The sequence below is a fragment of the Saccopteryx bilineata genome, chromosome 1 (genome assembly GCF_036850765.1).
Source record: "Saccopteryx bilineata isolate mSacBil1 chromosome 1, mSacBil1_pri_phased_curated, whole genome shotgun sequence".
NCBI classification, from domain to species: Eukaryota; Metazoa; Chordata; class Mammalia; order Chiroptera; family Emballonuridae; genus Saccopteryx; species Saccopteryx bilineata.
The window spans coordinates 253,255,515-253,268,929 of record NC_089490.1 but is presented as its reverse complement, the minus strand read 5'-3'; the positions used below and the strand labels follow the sequence as shown (position 1 = coordinate 253,268,929).

Below are 13,415 nucleotides of genomic sequence, written 5' to 3'. Positions count from 1 at the left end.
AATGAAATAGAACAGTATAGATTGGAAAAAAATGAAAAAGTAGGTATCATTTATGAAACTATTGTTGTAACTGTGAGAACATGTGCATGCCTATATGTGGGGCCACTGCACAAAATGTAGTTTGCACCACGGGCTGTGGTAAAAAATTTGTAAAGAGGATGTTCTAGCATGGTCACGCCTAACTAAGCCTCACCCTGTGAACCCCAGTCATGATTCTCTGGAGGAAAATTCCAGTGAAAGAATTTAAAGAAACCCAAAACACTAATTTGAAAGAATATATACACCCCCATGTTCATTGCAGCATTATTTACAACAGCCAAGATTTGGAAGCAGCCCAAGTGGCCATCAGTAGATGAGTGGATAAAAATGCTGTGGTCCATTTACACGACGGAATACTACCCGGCTGTAAGAAATAAGGAATTCTTTACCCTTTGTGACAGCATGGATGGACCTGGAGAGCATTATGCTAAGTGACATAGCCCAGTCAGAGAAAGACAAGCACCGTACGATTTCACTCACATGTGGAATCTAATGAACAAAATAAACTAATAAGCAAAATAGAGACAGACTCAGAGACACAGAGAACAGACTGACGGCTGTCCGAGGGGAGGGACCTGTGAGTGTGACCTGATTTGGACAGAGGGTCTCTGTAGATGTAGGGAAGTTAAGGATCTCGAAATGAGATCATCCTGAATTATCCAGATGAGCTTGAGGTCCAAGACACAGAGGAGGAGGTGATGTGAGAGCAGAGGCAGAGACTGGAGCCATATGGCCACAGATCAAGGTGACCAATAGCTGCCAGAAACCAGACGGGGCAAGGGATGGAATCTGAAGCCTCCGAGGGAGCCAGCCCCGCTGACCCCTTGGTGGTGGACTTCTGGACCCCAGAGCCGGAGGAGAGCAGCTTTCGGTGGTCTGAAGCCACGTGGCGTGTGGCGGGTTGGTGTGGCAGCCACAGGAAACCAGTAGAAGGAGAGACGGAACCAACACCTTAGCCTCTTGCAATACCTCCCAGGGCCCACCCTGGCTGGGTTCACCACAGCAGAGGCGCCGGCGGCCAGCCCTCAAAGTGGTGGGCTGCAGAGGAGCCCTGGTCCTGGGAGGGGATTCGGGGCCCAGTCTCAGCACCAGCCCTTGCACCACCAGCTGTCTCTTCCTTTTCCCACAGGCTACAGGGCCAAGTGCTGCACTGGCTCTGAGTCTGGGCCAGACCTGCGTGTTTTCTGCCGCTGTGGACGGCACAGCCTGTGTGAGGAGCTGTGGCCACAGCCACTCGCCTGAGTGCCAGCTTCCTTGTTTCTAAGTGACGGTTGTGATTCAGGCCTGTCTCCAGCGTGGTGTTGTTGTGAGGGTCAAACTAGATGGGGTGCTTTTCCTGAGGTGGATGCCTGTTCTGACCTTGCTCTGTTGTTTGCTCTGCTTCCTGCCCTTGCACGTCCCAGACATTGTCTTTGATCCTCCAGTATTCTCTCTCTGTTTACTCTTTCCCCCCTCCCTTTCCTCTCCTTCACCCCTCTCTTCCTCCCTCTTCCCCTCTATTATTCTGACCTCTGTCACCATGGGTTATTCTGCCTTATGCCAACTTCAGATAAATGGAATCACATAGACAATATTCTTTTTTTTGGGGGGGGGGTCTGGCTTCTTTCATTCAACATTCAGCTTGTCAGATTAACTTGTGTTGCTGCACGTAACTAGTTTGTTCTTTGTCAATGTTGTGTAATACTTCGTCACATGAATGTACAACCATTGTTTATCCATTTTATTGGGGATGGATATTTGAGTTATTTTCAGTTTTGACCTTTAAGAATAAAGCTTCTATGCATAGTCTAGAACAGTGGTCCCCAACCCCCAGGCCGTGGACCAGTACCGGTCCGTGGGCCATTTGGTACCAGTCTACAGAGAAAGAATAAATAACTTACATTATTTCTGTTTTATTTATATTTAAGTCTGAACAATGTTTTATTTTTAAAAAATGACCAGATTTCCTCTGTTACATCCATCTAAGACTCACTCTTGATGCTTGTCTCGGTCACGTGATACATTTATCTGTCCCACCCTAAAGACCCGTCTGTGAAAATATTTTATGACATTAAACTGGTCTGTGGCCCAAAAAAGGTTGGGGACCACTGGTCTAGAACATCACTTTGGTGAAATTGCTAGGTCACAGGATATGTGCACATTTAGTTTTAATAGTCACTGCCAATTTTCCTAAGAAGCTAGATTTACATCTCCACCTGCTATGGACAAGGGTGCCACAGCTGCCTTGTGAGTGGACTACACAGTCAATAACAGGTGTGCCGGTAGGGGCCGCCTGTCCTCTTACTGCTGTTAGGACCCTACCTGGGAATCAGGAGTTAGAGCGGGTGGGTACACAAGGTATCACGCTAGTGACTCTCTTGGAGCCTTTCTTTTAGAAATTGGCACCAGGTCTTACTTTCTGGTACAAGGTCCTCATCCCTACTGCGTGTAGATTCATTGGGGGCCCATTGAATTCCAATTCAATAGAAATTTACAGAGGTAGGTAGGGTTTGGGCATTGGTCATACTATAGAGCCTGGTAAGTCTAAAGGGCAGGCATGGTTGAAAACCATTGTTTTAGTCAGTTTTTAAAGTATGTTCTTTTTTCGTTGTTAAGAGGCTGTCTCTGAGTGTTGCAGTACGGTCTTGGTTCAGGTACACATTGTGTGTGAGTGTGTATGTATGTACAGATGTGTATAGTGAGTAGTCATTAGTGTACACACACACACACACACACACACTCCTAAAGGAACGGAGAGAAATCAAAGGAATCTGTTCACACCATCACATTTTGAAGCAGCTACCGAGTGCATGACTATCCACTAACTTCAATGTGTTGAACAGACATTGTGGGGCTCTTTCCAAAGGAAACTTTCTGACCATGGTTCTTCCCACTGAGGGAGGCAGCCACTGAAATCACTGTGGTGATTGGACCTACCCAGGCTCAGGGACCAGGCAAACCAAGAAATCACCTCGATAATCCAAGGCTCACCTGCGAACTGTTGAGAAAGGAGGCTGAGTGTCTGTTTATACTTTTCTTGGCTGGCCAAGCAAGAAATTTGTGTGTAACCCCTAGAATTTTAGTTTCTGTTTCTCAGTGGCCTTTGGAGCACACTGAAAGGCATTTCCAGTTTCTATTTCTCCCAGAGACTCAGGCTTTCACATATACATCTGAGTAGCAGGTGTTGATGCGGAACAATGGCTTCCAAAGGGCATGCTCATTTCCTTTGAACCCAAACGCTCCAGATTGGCTGTTTGTGTTTCCTGCAGAGCTGCTGAGCCCATGTCTGAACCCTTACCGGACAGACTGACCTGTGTGTCACTCCAGCTGGCTCCTGTTGGGACAGGGCAGCGAATAATTCAAACAAAACTCGCATGACCCTTTGACACATGGATGACACTGGTGACATCGGTCCCCTGCTCTCTCCCTTGCATTACCCACAAGGTCACTCTGTCACTCTGCCTCACTTTGTAGGTGGGATTCTGCCCACTGAAGTGACAGGAGAGAAACAGGCACAGTCAGGCAAACCGACTTTATTTACGACAGGAGAAAGAGGTGATTGCAAATGAAATGAAATACAGTGATCTAAACCGCCCCCTTCATAGTCTTAATTATCCAGTTTAGGTACTTCTGTGAGAGGAGGGTGTAGATGCCAGGTCCTCGAGGGTCTCCACACCTTCCTGGTTTGCCAAAGGAAGTGATGCCCCTGAGAACGCCCTCACATATCAGAGGGCCTCCAGAATCTCCCTGGAAGAGAAGAGGGGTGGTGGGGATGAGCATCAAACATGACCGTTGCTGAGCCAAAGAAGTCCCATTTCATGTGGAATGAAGACCAACCTTCACTTAATTGAAAATTAGTGCTTAAAAAAAAACCCAGAAGGGCCCCTGGCCAGTGGCTCAGTGGATAAAGTGTCAGCTCAGTGTATGTTTGTCCCAGGTTCGATTTCTGGTCAGGGCACACAGGAGCAGTGACCATCTGCTTCTCCACTCCCCTCTCCTCTTTCTCTCCCTCTTTTCCTCCTGCAGCCAGTGGCTCCATTGCTTTGAATGTGGCCCTGGGTGCTAAAAATAGCTTGATACTCAAGCATTGGTCCCAGATGAAGTTGCCAGGTGGATTCCAGTTGGGGCACATGCAGGAGGAGTCTGTCTCACTATCTCCTTTCCTCTTACTAAACACCCCCCCCCCCACACACACACACAAACTCAAAAGGTTGAGAATTATGTCAATATTTTAAAAATTGCTTGATTTACTTATAAACTAGTGAAAATTTGACATGAAACTTGTATTATGGTTTATGTTATCCCGTAATCCTGAGACCCATTTTCTGCTTTAGAAAGGAGACCTACTGGTCATTTTCTCAAAATATTTTGATACTCAAGGGGCAAAACAGTCACATGCGGATGGGACTTTGAGACAAAAGGTGGAAACCCTGTCTTCTATATAGTTTCTCCAGCAGATACTTATCCTCCCAAAGAAACAAAAGCAAAGCAACCCTTGCTTTCACCCTCTGAGACAGATAGAAACTTCCCCCCACGTCCCCCGTGAGCATCTGACACTGGGCCGAAGCTCTCGAACCAGGGACTCCACTGCGGAGCCCACTGATGCCCTGGGGGAGGCTCTGGTGAGCCATCACTCACCGCTTTATTCCCCCTGACAGTCCCTCTCCCTGTGTGACCATCCATTCTCTCCCGGGGTTCTAGGACCAGCCAATTTTAACCTACCTGAGGTCTAGAGTCTGGGCTGGTGGTGCCACGTGGAGGGCCACTCAGGTTTGCACACAGAGCTGGGCGGGTGCCAGGCCCCGGGGGCCCAGCTTCCCTCCAGCTACGTGCTGGACCTGGGGCCACCACTTTCCTGGCAAGAACTGATCTAGGAGTGCATGAAGTAAGGAACCATGTGAGGAGCTGGGGTCCCGCCTGCACAGATATATTTCTCCTGCTTAACGTAGAGCCTGAAGATTTTAGAGTGAGTCCGGCAGGTGTAATTCATCAATAGCCATTGAGAGAACAGGAAAAAGGTGGCTAAGCTTTGATGGTAGAGGCTGGCAGGTGGCAGGCATCTTGGGACACTGTTGTGGCTTTAGGGTGTTGTGGGTGGGTTCTAAAGGCATGCAGGTCTGGGTTTCTGGGTGCTCCGAGAGGAGAGTGACCGAAGAGGGAAAGGGAGGAGGGCAAAGAGAGGGGTTTTGCCTAGCGTTGTCCTGCAAGCATGCCTCTCAGAGTCTGCTGATGTTTAGATAAGCACCTGGGAAGAGGGAGAGGCCTCTGGATCTCAGGGTCTGATAGTGCCCCAGCCATGCTCACTGCATGTCCCTCTTCAGACGGGGCTCTCTCTGTGGGGCCTTTGGAAAAGGTGACGAGCCAGCACTCAGAGCCTACATATCTGTACAGTGCTGCTTCTACCTCTATCCTCACTAGGGGCCTTGCCCCATCCCTTCCCTCGGACTCTGACATGGAGGACATGTTCTCTGTGTGGGTCATGCTTGGACGTTGTTTCCTGGGGACTGAGCTTGGATGTAGGAAGCTATAGGGTCTCGCCTGGGAGCCTCCGTGGGGTTTGGGAAGGACAGGCATTTCAGACTCTCCAGGTTAAATGGCAGAGGAGTTTTTGTGGTGTGCTGAGATAGGGGGAAAAGGGTCTGGAAGTCCATAGGGAAACCCTGACTTTGGCTCTCCTGAATGTTACATAGTTTATTGTTTTTTTTTTAATGACTCTATTCTTTAATTTTTAAAAAATTTTTCAATTACAGTTGACATATAATATGATATTAGTTTCAGGTGTGCAACATAGTGATCACACATTTATATACCTTATGCAGTGATTCCCCTGATAAATCTAGTACAACCTGGCATCATACACTTATTACAATATTGTTGACTATAGTTCTTATGCTGTACTTCATATCTTCACGACTATTTATAACTGCCAATTTGTACTTTTTTTCTTTTTTTAAATTAATTTTAATGGGGTGACATTGATAAATCAGGGTACATATGTTCAGAGAAAACATCTCTAGGTTATTTTGACATTTGGTTATGCTCCCTTCCTATCACCCAAAGTCCAATTGTCTTCTGTCACCTTCTAACTGGTTTTCTTTGTGCCCCTCCCTGCCCCCAACACCCTCCTTCTCTTCCCCCCACCCCGTAACCCCCACACTCTTGTCCATGCCTCTGAGTCTCATTTTTATAGTTTTAATTTTAGATCTACATATGCTAAATTGAAGAACAACAACAAAAAAACCCCACATTGCTTCTTGGGTAGTTTTATATGAAATCAGAAAGATGCCTTAGATCAACCCACGCACTAGCCGGAAACTTGTCATTTTTGATGAAACCTCACTTAGGCTGAGAACATTAACTTGTTTGACTGGAGTTTTCTCAAGCTTTTTTTTTCCCCTAAAAAGCACTAGGTCTCTACAGGAGCCAACACCATCAGAAGACCTGGCGTGACATTGTTTTCTATTTCTGCACAGTGTAATCCAACAGCCAAAACGTGGGACCACTTGTACTTACGTTACATGAGTCCTTTCCACCTTTGGGGCTCCCAGCACAGATCATGTTCAGTCCAATCACGGGATTGTAATTATAGTGCTTTGGGTCATTGCAGATCTTTCTGTTTATGACAGTGAGGCTGACTTCCATCAGGGTGTCGGGTTTATGTAACTTGTTGTTTATGGCCCCCCATCCCGCAACGAGGCACAGGGTTCCTGGTTTTACGTCGTCCCCCTTTTTAGGGAGATTCAGGATCGTCACATTTTTATTAATTATTGCTTTCTTTTTCAGCTGAGGAAGACAAGCAAAAAGAGTGAACAGAATGAGGTGATTAAAATATTCACATTTTTATAAACCCCAGGGACCCCCCCCCCCCCCGCCATGTAGCTACAGTCTGTAGCTATCGGGGCACCCAAGAAAGGTTGCCATGTAGGTGGCCAGATTGTAGGAGTTCCTAGACTTTGAAGTCTATCAAAGTTACGTACCTGTAGAAGTTGAAGATCACCCTCATGTGTGTCCTTATCATAGCACGGATAGGGAAACTTTTTCTTCACGTACATGATCTGTCTTTCTGGCTCATTCTTGGTTCTTGAGTGAGCCCCAAGAATGATTTTGGATGTTGAGTTCCTGAGAACGGACACAACACTATTAACAAGTTTATTTTCTTAATCAGGGGCTGAGCATATTATGAGCCGATCAGTTTCATTGCCCCCTGTATAAATACGCTTGCCGTGGAAGTACTACTTATTATAGCTCAGGGAAAAAAATGTGTGTACTTTAAAGAATAAAAAGCAAAACATTTATGAATTCATCATCATCATCATCACTAGCATAGAATAGGTTGACTGAAAACAAATAAGAAGAATTCCATGGCAATTAAGCCAAATCTTGGGGTCTCTGTTGGGGTTTTAGTACAACGCCCCCACCCCTGTTAGCTGTGATAGGGAAGCCCTCGATTACTGGAAAACAAAGGTCTCAGTAGGCTAGAGATGGGAGCAGTGACCTTCAACCTGTTTCCTCTCACGACACATATAAAGTAATTATTAAGGTTCTGTGGCACACCAAAACATATTTTTTGCTGACCTGCCAAAAAAATAAATAGGTATAATTTTGATTCATTCACACTAGATGGCTGTTGTCATTTTTTAATTTGACAGTCTGAGGGAAAAGAGGTCAGTGTCCCTGGCTAAAAAGTCAGGTATTGCCTGTTTAAAAAATTCTTGCGGCACACTGGTTGAAAATCGCTGATGTAGAGCAACTCACTGAAGGCATCTCTGTAGGACAACAGCAAACTTCAACAGAAGAACTTGCCGAAAGAGATGGTTCCATGGAGGTCCCCATTTGCTGGACATTGAGTGTGTATATATTGGAAGGATGGTGGTCCGAAGAAGGGGACCACATCGATTCTCTTACTTTATGCTGAAGGTTCATTTTGATTAACAAAATCAAAATACTCTCTGAGGTATTAATAATTAAGGCTATTACCATTCACAAGCTAGTATAAACTATACCAGCCTGATAGTCACACTGCCATTTTGACACCAGCTGACATTAGTCTCACTTCAGACATTAGAATAGGGCTTTCAGAAGAGCACAGTTCAATGATGAAACGTTCTGTAAATCTGCACTGTCCAAGAAGGAGTCGTGAGCCCCACCTGGCTAACCAAGGGTGCGAATGTGGCGAGGCTGATTTAGGAAATAAATTTGTAATTTTACTTACACTTTATTAACTTAAATTTATATAGCCACATGTAGTGTACGTAGCTCACATGACAGCAGCCTCCACATTGGACAGCGCAGGTTTGGAGGCTTGACCGGGGGAGTGGAGGAAAGACCTGTCCTGGAAGAGGTTTGCAGGTGGCCGTCCACAGAGACGCTTGGAGGTGTGGGGGGAGCTCACAGAAGGGGAACACAAGGCACTGGAAACAAGCTCTCTCTACTTGGCAGTTGTGCTTAGGCCCCCCCAGGGGACTGGGACTGGGGACCTGGCTCCTGCTACCCTGTGGTGAAGTCAAGACCAGAAGCAGAGCCTTTCTGAGTGTGGACCCGAGGCTGGGAGGGGACCCGCAGGACAAGACAGGGCATTGCGTCCACACTGCTCTCGTTCTCTGGCTCAGCCTGGGCTGTCCTCCTGGCTGGTGGTATGGTGGTGGTGGGGGGGGCCAGGATCCAGAAACGGAAGTCGTGTGGGTTCCCATGGTGTCAGTGAAATTTACTCTTTAAATGAACATGCACCCGGTTAGACTATGCCCACACACTTTGTTTCAACACGGAGCACTTACAGGGCGCAGTGGGCTGCGGTCAGCACCCAGGTGGCTGCGATCAACGCCCCGCCGCAGAGAGTCCTGTTCTGGCCTTCAATAAGCACCATATAGGGTCTTGAATGAGGAGCCAACTTCTTTCCTCCAATGATTTTGACACAATGATCTGTCAGAAAAAAAAAAGGCAAATCCTGTTTGTGTGTACCCTGGAGAGAGCTACGGAAAGCCATGTTTCTTTTTTTAATTTTGGATGGGGGGCAGAGACAGAGAGAGTCAGAGAGAGGGACAGATAGGGACAGAGATGAGAAACATCAATTCTTCATTGCAGCTCTTTAGTTGTTCATTGATTGATTTCTCATATGTGCCTTGACCGGGGGGGGGGGCTACAGCAGACCGAGTGACCCCTTGCTCGAGCCAGCGACCTTGAGCTCTCTGGTGAGCCTTGCCCAAACCAGATGAGCCTGCGCTCAAGCTGATGACTCGGGGTCTCAAACCTGGGTCCTCCACATCCCAGTCCAAGGTTCTATCCACTGCACCACTGCCTGGTCAGGCGGAAAGCCGTGTTTCTGAGACTAGCGGTACTGTTCCTGTTGGGGAGGCAGCGCAGACGACAGCATCCTCCCCCCTCGCATGCAAGTGTCCAGATATCCGAATGCAAATCTGTCCCTGTTGGACCCTCCGAGAGATCCTACCCTCTGCAGCCACGGAAGCCTGGCCATTGACAGGTCCAGAAGCCTCCAGGCTGGAAATCTGACCTCAGGCCGCTGTTGCTTGCAAAGGGCAAACAGCTGTGCATTGGTCTCCATGGTAACAGTTGCTACAGGAGCTGCTAGAGACGAGGTCAACCTTGAGTGCCCCCCACCCTTCCCCTTTCAGGCCTGGCGTTAATCTGAGGAAGGAGGGAGGCTTTTAGAAGCCCCAGAACTTATTTACCCCAAGTCTTTGTAAAAACACACAACTTACGAGCGGAAATTAGCAGCACCTTTTCGCTGTGACTTTGCCTGTTAGTTCTCTGGTTACCGAGAGACCTCATTTTATTGAAATCTGCACTCTCCTCGTTCATAAAATGTGAGAATAATACTTGTGGCACCCGAGGCTCCCCTTCAATCTTCAAGAGGAACCCCATTGTTTAATCTAAGTAAGCTCTTGTCCAATGAAGTAGGGATAGGGAGGAGAGGGAGACACTATGAGGAGAGAATTCTGCCCTAGTCAGACCTCCTTGATGATAAACCAAAAGTCTAGATTCATTATTAGAGAACAGTATGACCCAGACGCAAGGCAAGCTGTCCATGTTGGTTCAGAAGATCCTGGCCCGTCGTGAAATCCTTTCAACTGCCCTCCTCCCTACACCTGCTGTTCTTGGAGTTTCCTCAAGTATTTCTCCTGACTGTTGCCTCAGACCTATGGGTCCTTAAATAGGGCACAGTGCCTGGTCCTCACTGCTAGGTCCACAGTCAGGTGTAAATAATGAGAATGAGGAAAGGAAAAGAGATTGACCACAGGGCTCTAATTTCTAGGAGGGCCTGGGAAGGGGAAATTCTGGGCTCTAGCAGTAAAAGGAGAAGGAATTTAGAACATCTCTCTCTCTTTTTCTTCTTCTCATCTCAATTTTTTTCCTGGCGCATGTCAGGTAAGGATAGATTCCAAACGTGCCTCTTTGGACCGTCTGGGCTGCAGAAACCCACCCAACGGGACACTGTCTTTTGCAGAGTCCCATGTTTGGTGAGCACACGCACCACCTCTGAAAGAAGCCCACACTTCCCACAACCAGCCACTCCTAGGAGGGCAGGGAGGAGACTTTGGAACAGGTGAGAAAGTTCTAAAAACTAGCAATGCCTATATACTCGGTTTCTCTTCAGATTGTAAAAATCTTTTCCCTTTTACTAAAAACTAGACATTCTTAGTCCCCAACCAGAATCAAAACAAATTGGAATTGGGGACCAGGGCTGGGATGTCAGCATTGTTTAGAAACCCTCCAGGGTGCTCTGCTGTGGGGGAGGGTTGGGTCCAGAGCCTCACGTCTTGCTGAGCGGGGTCTGTCCCCTTGGTGCCCCCACATTGCTCTCTCTGACTGCAGGAGCCAGGCTGAGCAGAGCAAGGTGGTCTTGCTGTTTCCTTTGAAGAAAGGATGTAATCGGAATCTTAGCTGCTCTGTTTTCACTGTTGTGGAGAAGTTGACAAACCTGAACATCGTCCTACTGTAGACCAAGCTGATGCTATACCCACACCTTGCTCCCAAATGAGCTACAACCTTGGATTTAATTTTTTTTTTTGCTCATTTTTAAGTGCAAGATGAACTAGACAATTTCCTTGGACATTTCTGGCAAGACAGGATGTTGTATCAGCAGCCCCTGTTCCTCACTCCTACCTCCAAAACGGATGGAACCCTGGGGAAAACCCACAAAGCTCAGCCCAGCCCTGGCTGAGAGTGGTCCTCCCTTCCTAGAAGGGCTTGAAAGAAGATCCAGAGCTGCTGCCCTCTGAGTGGGAACGCCATGAATTTTACAGCCTCTCAAGCTGATGCTCATGAGACGCATGCAGAACCCCACACATTGATTATTACTCAGTGCCCCAAAGAATTGATACCAAACGCTATAGCACTTCCAGGGAGCTGATGTAGGGACAGTCTCACTGCCATAATATCTTCCCAAGGACATACTAGCCTAGAGAAGTAATGACAATAATTCTAATCATTCTGGATTTGTTACAGGTGTGTGGGCCAGATTCGTTCATTTTAATTGTCATTAAAACGACCTGCATTTTCTGAAGCAGGGAAGGCTGAGGCCCCTCTCTTTCTTTCCTGAAAGGTACTGATTACAGTATTTCCCCATGTACAAGACGCTCCCACGTATAAAAAGCACCTTAATTTTGGGGCCCGATATTTGAAAAAAAAAAAGAGTTACATAAAGTTATTGAACTCAAGTTATAGTCATCATAAGATTCATACATCTCTCATCACTGTCAAAACTCCCATCCATTAGCTTGTCCTCATCTGTGTCTGATGATGAGTCACTGTCTTCAATAATGAGCACAAAAAGAAGCGGGAAATGCAAGTAGAAGAATCTACAACCACCGTATAAGTAAGACACATCCCGTATTTAGACCCCAAAGTTTTCGAAAAAAGGTTTGTCTTATCCATGGAGAAATACGGTATTTTCCTAACCCAAGAGCCTTTGGGTGGTTTGTCAGTTTGCTTCTGCCTAGTCCTCGTGGGCAAGTTTACAAATGGGCAGCTCTCCACACTGGTGGGTCTGGGACCTTTTGCAAAGACATCATGAAGAAGAAGGATGTTTTTCCTTCTAAAGTAAAGGCATTTAATTAACATCCAAGGAAGAATGTTAAGGCTGGGGTGGGGGGATTCTCCTGCTGGTCCATTTAGTTTACATTGACGGAAAGTTCATTGCCGGTTGGCTCTATCAGCTCTAACGGAAATGACAAGACCAGGTCTTACCTTGAGGAAAGAGCAGAAGGAAAATGACGATCGAGAGGGAAGGTACCAGAAGCGCACAGGAGGTCTTCATGGTGGCGTCTGTCCCCACATCAATTGAGGTGAAAATCTGTTGTCAGTCCTTGAAGGACTCTCTCTATATACCAAGAGCACAAAGGATGTGGTTTTCTCTCGAGTTTTGAAGTTGAGCTGTAGGCACTGAGACAGTCAGTCACTGAGAGCGGCTCATTGGCAGTGGGCGTACTCTCCTTGGTCGGGGTGCTGAGGGAGAGGGGTGTGGGTCCACGGTGCGGGTGGCGCAGAGGGGACTTTGGTGTCCTCACCCTGGAGTGCCCAGGAAGAGACTCTGAAATGTCTCAGCAGGTTTGAGGATTCTAATTTTCAGCAGCAGCAGTATTATCCTTCCCTATCCACAAATGGAAACTGTTGGAACTTAAATGGAGCTCTAAAAAAAGGGCTCTAAAAATTGGTCTCCAACCATACTTCTTTTAGTTATTGGTTTGGGTCATGTAAGGATCAATAGGTCAAGAGCAAGGGTGATGCCTCCTGTATCTGTAAGCTCTTGCATGAACGTTCCTTCTCCATTTTGTGTCTAGGGTAATTTTTTGGCTCCTGTCTGGAGTCTGTGGCAGGTGTGGACACGGGGGCAGCTAGGGGTGGGGGCTGGTGGCTCTTTCCAGACCTCTGATTATGCTTCCCCTGACTGGCTGGTTTTACAACTTCAGATGCATAAAAGTATTTCTGAGTTTCCCCTCCCTCCCTCTTTTTCTTCCTCTCTGCACCCCACTCTCTTCCTTTTCTCCTTTCTTCCTTCATTCTGAATTTAGCTAACAAAGGAAAATGAGAGTCCGACACTAGTATTCTGTTCTCATATTGGGGGCCATCTCCCTCTAAGATAGGTCAGCTTCAGTCCCTGCAAGAACAATATTCAGATGCTTTCTATTAGAAATGTCTTTTGCTACTTTTTTCTGAGCTGAGGATGTGGTGTTTATTGTAAGACACATGGTCTTATGTTCTCTCCGGATGTTCGGTGTTAAACTAACCATCCTCAGAGTTAACACCCTGATGACTTCAGACCCAGGGGCTACTTTCTCAGAAATCACATGACCTTAGGAGGGAGCCCTCTGGAACCCCTGTTTCCTTGTTCCCGGCATGACCAGTGCATCATAGTTAACCATGTCTAGTCATAGCAATGG

The 13,415-nt window shown here is 46.9% G+C and overlaps 1 protein-coding gene across 1 annotated transcript; it reads right to left on the bottom strand.

The window, feature by feature from the left end:
* Positions 1 to 3,535: 3,535 nt before the first annotated feature.
* On the bottom strand, positions 3,536 to 12,352 carry GZMA (granzyme A). The gene is made up of 5 exons (XM_066253556.1): positions 12,223 to 12,352; positions 8,793 to 8,937; positions 6,996 to 7,137; positions 6,532 to 6,801; positions 3,536 to 3,765 (listed from the first exon to the last, which is right to left on the bottom strand). The coding sequence occupies exons 1-5, from the start codon at positions 12,290 to 12,292 to the stop codon at positions 3,604 to 3,606; spliced, it is 789 nt and encodes a 262-aa protein (XP_066109653.1). The 5' UTR covers positions 12,293 to 12,352; the 3' UTR covers positions 3,536 to 3,603.
* Between the last annotated feature and the right edge of the window lie 1,063 nt (positions 12,353 to 13,415).

Bases quoted from the DNA above. Each gene is read 5' to 3' on its own strand.
- GZMA (XM_066253556.1), bottom strand. From the start codon at position 12,292: ATGAAGACCTCCTGTGCGCTTCTGGTACCTTCCCTCTCGATCGTCATT. The intron at 7,138-8,792 runs GTAAGTGCTCCG...GTCCGTTCTCAG, and splicing joins ACCGCAGCCCACTGCGCCCT to GAACTCAACATCCAAAATCA. The intron at 3,766-6,531 runs GTAAGTACAAGT...CTTCTCTTCCAG, and splicing joins GTGGAAAGGACTCATGTAAC to GGAGATTCTGGAGGCCCTCT.